General features: G+C 44.1%; 1 protein-coding gene across 1 annotated transcript in view; it reads left to right on the forward strand.

Moving 5' to 3' along the window:
* The first annotated feature begins 3,646 nt into the window (after nt 1-3,646).
* Nucleotides 3,647-8,074, forward strand: part of SAYSD1 (SAYSVFN motif domain containing 1) — a 12,062-nt gene continuing 7,634 nt past the window's right edge. The window contains exon 1 of the mRNA XM_019631362.1: nt 3,647-3,988. Within this exon, the coding sequence (XP_019486907.1) occupies nt 3,782-3,988 (207 nt within the window). The 5' untranslated portion in view covers nt 3,647-3,781. The remainder of the gene's footprint in view (nt 3,989-8,074) is intronic.

Genomic DNA, 8,074 nt, shown 5'->3' on the forward strand with positions numbered 1-8,074 from the left:
AAGTAAGCATTTAGTTTTCATACATCTTGGGGTAGCCTGGAGTCAGTTATTTTAGGCTGGGCACAGCTGGGTAGCTCAGCTTTAAACTGTAGGTCTGTGGGTCAGCTGAATGACTATATCCACGTGACTCTCATTATTCTTGGACCAGATGGCTAGCTGTTTCAAGTTCATCTCATGGCAGTGCAGATTATTAAGAAGGCACACTCAACAGGACAAACATACCTCAAGCCCCTGCTTGCATAATGTCTGCCATCCCCCACTGGCCAAAGCACCTTGCAAGGCTGAGTTCAAAGTCAAGGAATGGGGAAGTATACTCTGTCTTTTATAGCATGGGTAAATACAAGGAGTGAAGAATTAAGACTTAATACATCACAGAGCATGTAGGTATTTTATTACTTACGACTTACAAATATGATATGTATACAAGTATAATTTGGTATGTACAAAGTATTACATAATAAAAATTAAATGCACACATTATAAGTACATTTTGAGACTTCTTATTTACTATAGTTTCATAATCTTATCTAAAAAGGAAATGAAGTTAGTTTGGCAGGAGCTGTTCTTCACAATCATCTCTTTCATCTTTAGTTTTTTCCACTCTTTCAACCTCTTCCGAAAAGGTTTACAAAGCACTGAGATAAAATAAATGTCCAATAAATCAGAAAACGAAGCAAAGGGAAAATATGATTACCAGAGCAAGATGGAGTTGGAAAGATATTAGCACTTGGCTGGATATTCTCCATTTGCTTCTCTCAATTCTCCTCCCACCCTCTCTCCCTGCTCTCTGCTTTTCTAAGGGCTCCCTTGTCTCCAGCTTCTCCTATAGCTCCAGGTCTCACTGGGCTCTGAGGACCACTCTGTCCTCTTGCTGCTTAAGGCCTAGAGGCTGGTGACACTTCCTGTGAACCACCCCTGGCTGGCTTCTTTAATCCTGCCATGCCATTGTAACTAACCTCTCCACGAAACTCTCTTTATGTAACCTTTTTGAAGGTGCCATGTTTCCTGCCAGGAACCCTGAATGCAAGAGCCCACAAATCACATGCCTTAAGTCTAAATTGCCTACTAGAAATAGACCATAAATATAGCTGTCAGGTCTCATTGTGATTATCAAGTGGGAAACACAATCAATAAAAGAATCTCCAGTCCCTTGAGAGAAACAGTCCTGCTGTTGACACCAAGATGAGCAAGAAATTTTCTCTGTGCTTTCTCAATGAGAGGTCAGTGTGGTATAATGACCCCATTCGTTTCTGCCTTACAAACCATTTCTAATTATTCAGTGTTCAGTCCTAAAATATCGTTTCTGCTTATCCACACTCACTCTCTAGTTTATCTCATCTAGTCTCACAGCTTTAAATATCATAAACATGCTGTTGACTCTCAATATGTATCTTCAGTCCTGACTTTTCCCTGAATTCGATTTTACTATCCAATTGCCTACACTGGATGCCCAATAGGCATCTCAAGCTCTTGGCATGTCCAAAAAAAAACCTCTTCATGTCTATTCCATAATCTTTTCTTCCTAGTCTCCCCCATTTGTGTAGAGGGCCCCAGAATCATCCACACGGTTGCTCAGGGTGTGTGGTGGGGGGAGGAGGAGTGGCAGAAATCTGTCATCCTTGATTCCTTTTTCTCATACTCCACATCCAACCCATCTGCATATCATGGTTGCTCAGATCTTCAAAATATATTTAGAATTGACCAGTTCTTACCACCTCCATCACTACCACTTTAGCCCCAACAACCAGTTTCTCTCTTTTTTTAAAAATATTTTATTGGGGAGTTGGGGGAGAACAGTTTTGGGAAAATTGGGGAAGGGGAACGGACAAGTTGCTGTCCTTTTGTTCTTCAGTCTAGTTGTGGAGAACGTCGCTTCACTGGCCCATGTTGGTATTATCATTGCGCTCTTTCCAGGTGAGGCAGTCGCTCGCCAGCATTGGATGGCCACTCACAGCGGCTCACGGCAGCTGCTGGCTGCTCATGCTTGCCTGCCAGCCACTCACAGTAGCTCATGGCAGCCCATTGCCGCCCCACTGCAGCCTTCGCCATCGCAGGTGACTCAAGGCAGCCCAGCTCCAGGTCGAGCTGTTTTTCACCATCTTAGCTGTACAGGGTGCAGCATCACTGGCCCTAATGTGGGATCTGAACCGGGGCCCTGCAGCTCAGAGCTGCCCAGAGTTTGCCGTCCCAACCAACTCTTAACCAGCGCGACTCAGCTGGCCCCCAGTCTCTCTTATACTACTGTATCTGCTCCTAACTGGTTTCCCTCCTTCTACTCTTGCACTCTTCCATGGTCCCACATCCAGCAGCCAGTGTGATCCTTTAAAATATGTCGTATCATGTCATCTCCTGCTCAAAATCCTCCAGTCACTTACTATCACACTCAGAATGCAATACAAAATCTTCATCATGGCTTATAAGATCTTTCATGATCTGGCCCTGTGCATCTTTATTTTCTATCATTCTCTCCCTCCGTTTCCTCCAGTTATACTGCCTCCCTAATGTTCTGTGAGCAGGGCAAGCATACCACTTGAGCTCATAGGATATTTGCGCTTGCTGTTTCCTCTGACTAAAGCACTGTTCTGCATATATCTACATGTGTCACTCATTTCATTTAGATCTCTGCTCAAATGGCAACTCCTCACAGAAGTCTTCCCTGGTCATTATTAGCTCTGTATAGCCCCACCATTCCTATTACTTATTTTACTTTTCTTTATAGCACTAATCAGCACCTGACATTACATTAAACATAAATATGTAATTATGCATTTGTTTGTCTATCTTTCCAATTAGAATGTAAGCGCTAAGAAAACAGGGGTTGATTTCATTTACTCCAGCATCTCTAGTGCCAGGTACAAGGCTTGTCACACAGCAGGCTCCTGATAGATATTTGTTAAATGAACAAAAGACTCCACTCTAATTTGTCTAGTTTCTTGACTTGAACTCAGCAAGATTCAAGAAATACTTGAGGCTCAATTATGCGAGTGGTCCTTAGCTAGACGCTTAGAGCGTCAAGAAATCTAACAGTCCCTGACCTGAATCGTGACCTTTGGGGTAAGTAGTGATTGGGAGAGGGCAAAAGGGAACTCTCACAGCACAGAAACGTTATCTGCGTAGTGGTTATATAGGTGCAAACCTATTGAGCCATACACTTAAGATTTGTGTATTTTAAGCTTCATCCCCTTAAAGTTTTAAATTTTGGACGTATCTAGAGACGCCACAAGTAGTTTCCATTGTGGCAGGAATGACACAGCAATGAGAGGTCTGTACAGCCTGCCATGTGAGCAGTGATAAAAGGAAAAGGGGAGGCTGTATCCTGTCTTCCTTCGGACACCAGAACCTCCCAGAGTTCATGGGCCTTCTTCAATGCGCTGGGACCACATTCTCAATCGCGCCCAAATGGGCTAAAGGATGCTCCACCTGTTGGGGAGCAGATCCTTGAACTGAAGTGGGGCACAGAACTTCCCTCAGAGGAACCCGGGGCAAGGGAGAGGAACATGGAACAGTCTTTATGCTTTAGATTCTTAACCATTGTGCCTGAGGATGTGGACACTGCGTCCACGCGCGTCTGGAGGGGACTATTAGCCACACAGACAGCCCACCAAGCGTCACAAACGGCGCACGCTGGGATCCCGGGCCCCAGCGCGCACGCGCAGCAGAGAGCCGCCGCTACGCAGGCGCACTGCGGCCTGCCGCCGGGATTAGTGGAGCTCAGGTGCCCTGCGGGAGGGCGGGCGCGCTCCGGGCGCGCTCCAGGCGCGCGGGGAGCAAGGCGCGCGCCATGGAACAGCGGTTAGCCGAGTTCCGGGCGGCACGAAAACGGACCGGGCTGGCGGCCGAACCCAGCACTTCGAGCCAAAGCGCACAAACCTCGGGAGAGAAAGCGGAAGCAGCTGCGACTTCAAAGCCAGCCTGGGGCTGGCTAAAACAGTTCCTGGTGTGGAAACCGAGGCCCGCGAGTGTCCGGGCTCAGCCCAACCTCGCTCAGGTGAGAGGAGGGAGGACTCGCTCCGGGAACCTGGCTGCTGGGTCGTCGTAGTGGCCACATTGGAAGCTCCGCCCGAGGCCCCGCCCCTGCTCTCACGTGGTAGCCTGCAGGCCCGCCCTGGTCGCTGAGCGGCCCCGCCCTTACGTCATAACTTGCAGGCCACGCCTCTTCTGGTTCTCCGCGGGGCCTTCGCTGGCGGGGGCGGGGCTGCTGGCGCTTCCCTCTTGCTCGGGGGTTGGGCCTCGCTTCTCCAGCCACACGTGTCAGCATTGATTAGTGTCTGTGACATTTTCTTTCCAGCCTGCGACCCACGCAGCTCGATTCCAGGTGGGAAGCGAGGGTCTAGGGTCCTGGAAGAAAGCACCTCTGCCCTTTCCCTTATTATTCACAGCGAGTTGAGTTATCGATGTGACACCCTGTGGCTTTGGGAAATCTCTCCACCACCGTGTTGAGCCACAGTCCTCTGCTAATGGGGGGTAAAAGGTCTAATTGGATACTGATAAAAATGGCAGTAATTAAGGCTTCATTTGATTTCGCACCCGAACCACATACAGCCAGTAGCCCAAACAGCCTGTCCTTTAGAAATGGTGTTTGAATACAAAACTTGCTGGAGTGTGGTAGCTGTAACTACACTACCAGAGGTGGCATGTGTTCGTGAGCTGCTGTTGAACTAGAGAAGCTTATTCGAGTTCAATAATGAATGTTGAAGGTGAAAACAATATATAGATTAGTATGATAGTGTTTTCACCCTTTAGATCTTTTGCTAGTCTCTTATTTTGCAGATGAACTTAATTCACATCTGTTTTGTATATTCATTAGTTTTCATTCATGAGTAATGTGGCAATGTGATTTGCATGTGAGATTGGAGTATCTGTGTGGGAATACAGGACAAAACATCAAGGGAAAATCAGTGCTTTGAGACAATCTGTGACATGGCCTTTGTACCTCATAAGTGTAATAAGAGCCAAAATCCCTTTTGAAAATTAAAATGTACTGGAGCAGAAGTGTACCTCCCTTAAAATTATTTCTATTAAGTTCATTTATTGCACAACATTTGGTTTTAGGGAATTTTTAAAAAATCGTGAAGAACTTATTATTGCTCAAGTTTGATACAATTCTCGATGACACGCAGTGTTCCAACTGACTTGCAGAAAGAGAGAGCTGCACGGTTTAAACAATCCATTTCCTTGCATGCGGTTTGTCAGGATAACTTTATTGTTGATTAGAAAACTCACTGAGCACAACAATTAGTTATTAATATTTTAGAATCCACTTGCCCTATCTTTTTTTTCTTCCTGCAGCTAAACAAACAATGTCTAACCCACACAATGAGTTTTTGACTGTATGTCTCATTACCAAACGAATATGAGATTATTGAGTTGGATCCAGAGAAGTCCAACTTGGAGAAAGCTTCCATTATTAAAAACCCAAAAGCTGATGGCCTGACAAAAGGATGAGAGGAAATGCTGGACCTCCAATTGGTTCTTATTAATCAAGCTGTTTTTCATAAGGGACTCTGTCCTAAGCTCATTTTCATTGACTCAGTTATCATCCCTGGATTTGCTCTAGTGTAAAAATTCTCATTAAATTTTTTTTTCCTAATTTACAATCCATCTCTACCTAATAATTTTGGTGGCACACAGTGGCATGTCAGAGATTTCTTTAGCCTTCAGTTTGTAATTGTTTCTATTTTGGTGATCATTGGTAACGTAGCCTCCACACCTTCCTTCCCCCACTCTGGAATTTAGCTTGGGGAAATGCAGTCCCCCCAAATATAATAATTTTTTTCCTGTGACAAGCTTCTACCATGTTAGGGCAAAAAATGCTTGGTTTTTTTTGTTTGTTTGTTTTTTTATTTGTTTGTTTGTTTTGTTTTTAAGTCGCCTGGCTAAATGCACAGTCTTTGTATCAGCCCCTGAAATCCAGGAATTACTTTTTAGTTTCTTCCTTTCCCTCACCACAATTCATTCATTCAGCAAAATCTTATCATGTGCCCTCTATATTCCAGCTACTGTCCTAAATCCGGGGAGACATTGTGATAAAGACAGACAAAGCCCTGCTCTCACAGAACTTGCATTTGAGTTTGGGAAGAGACAATAAACAAAATAACAGAATGATGAGTGCTATGAACAGGTTAAAAAACCCAGATACTGTGATAATAAATTGGGGATGAGGGGTGCAGAGTGCTACTTTAAATTGGGTGGGCAGGGTGGACCTCACTGAGGAGGTGACATTTCATAAGAAGGAGCCATACTTATAGAAACCTGGGGATAAGGCCAGGGGCACATGTGGTGACATTTTTGCCGAGGTTTGTAGGAGAAGATGGGGCCAGCCAGGTGATGTGAGGGGGTGAGGGCATTCCTCTCTGAGGGAAACACAAGTGCAGAGGCCCCTAGGTGGGCAGCCGCTTGGTATTTGAGGAATGGAAGTATCTACCCTAAGCTATGCCTATGTGTGCTGTGATGACCACAAACATTTCCACACACAGTTTTTACAAAGAAGGTGCAAGGGAACTAAAGCAAATGACAAATGCGGCAGAGGAATTTCCAAATCTCTCCTCTCCTTTTTTTGTTCCCTTTGCCAGTTCATTTACACCCCTCACCCCCCATCACCCACCCAAATCTAGCTCTTTAATCCTCCACCTTACCATTTCCCATAAAGGCTCATAATTAAGTAAAAAGGGCTTTGGAGGGAGACCATCCATGGATCCCAGACCAGCCTCATCTCTGCCTATTGCTAGCTGTGTGACCTGAGGGGAGTTACTTAACATCTCAGTGGTTCCTTATCAATAAATTGGCAATAATAATGCCTTGTGGATCACAGATCAGGCATCTTGAAGGCACTCAATAAGTAGTGACCATAAGCTTTACTTTTATACTTCCTCAGTAATAAAATTAATCCAGTGTACTGTGAATTTCAAGTTTTATGTATTCAAAATGTATTGGTTATCCATCAATCCATCATTTCTCTCTAACATATGGGTCACCACCATAAATCCATGCCTGGTCCTCTCTGTCTGGGCCTCCTGCATGAGCTACTAACAATTTCCTGCTTCTACTCTTGCAGCCCATTCTCTGCTTGGCAGCCAGAGTAGTCTTAAATATAAATTGGATTATATTAGTTCCCTGCTAAAACTTGCAGTGATTTCACTATTAATGCACACTGGCCAAATCTGAAAGGGGCATATATTTATTTAATAAATGCTGCGGAGGTGTTACTGATGATATGTTAAGGGCCTTCCAGTCTGCCTGAAAAGATAATTACAATGTTAATGCTAAAAAACAAGGTTGTAACAAAACAGAATTTCTGAAGCAGCATAAATCCAATTATATAAATATATAATATATATATATTTATCAATATCAAATAATATTTGTGGTCCCTTTTTAAATTATGTGAAGAATAGAGGATATAATTGAAGAAAAGAACTAAAATTTCTGCTGTGTATTAAGAATCTATGTGTAGGGTGCTACGTTTGGCTTTGGAGACACCAAAAGATGATAAATGTCAGTCTGTGGCTTTGTGGTAACAATCTAAGGACATGTGTGACCTATATTAAAAGAGAGATGCTTAAGTGCCAAATAGTTGGGTGCTCAATGAGAAAGAGCCAGTTGGTGCTTCAGGACATAGAGGAGGCACCTTTCTTGATGGACTTTCCTTGATGGCCAAGGAGGTCAGGGCATACACAGCTCACCAATCATACTTGCCTGGAAGGAAGGCAAGGAGCTGAGGAATGGAGGGGAAACGAGTTATTCCATGCCACAGGCAATGTCTTTGGGTAGTAAGACCAGTTGAACTGGAGTAGAGGGTTCATTTATAGAGCAGTAGATTTTGTTGTACAGAAAATTTTTTAGACCATTGTTTTTCAAACAGTGGGTCATGACTCATTAATGAGTGGTGAAATCAATATAGAGAAATCTAGTCCTCTGTAAAAATAACTTTAGAAAAATAGAATAGATTATGAGTTCTTCATATGTAGCAAAGGTGTTTGTTGATTTGTGAAACATTTTTTCTGGAGAGAGAGGGAGAGGGAGAGAGAGGGAGAGAGAGAGAGGGAGAGAGAGAGAGAGAGAGAGAGAGAGAGAG

Source organism: Hipposideros armiger, unplaced genomic scaffold (assembly GCF_001890085.2).
Source record: "Hipposideros armiger isolate ML-2016 unplaced genomic scaffold, ASM189008v1 scaffold_993, whole genome shotgun sequence".
Taxonomy (NCBI): domain Eukaryota; kingdom Metazoa; phylum Chordata; class Mammalia; order Chiroptera; family Hipposideridae; genus Hipposideros; species Hipposideros armiger.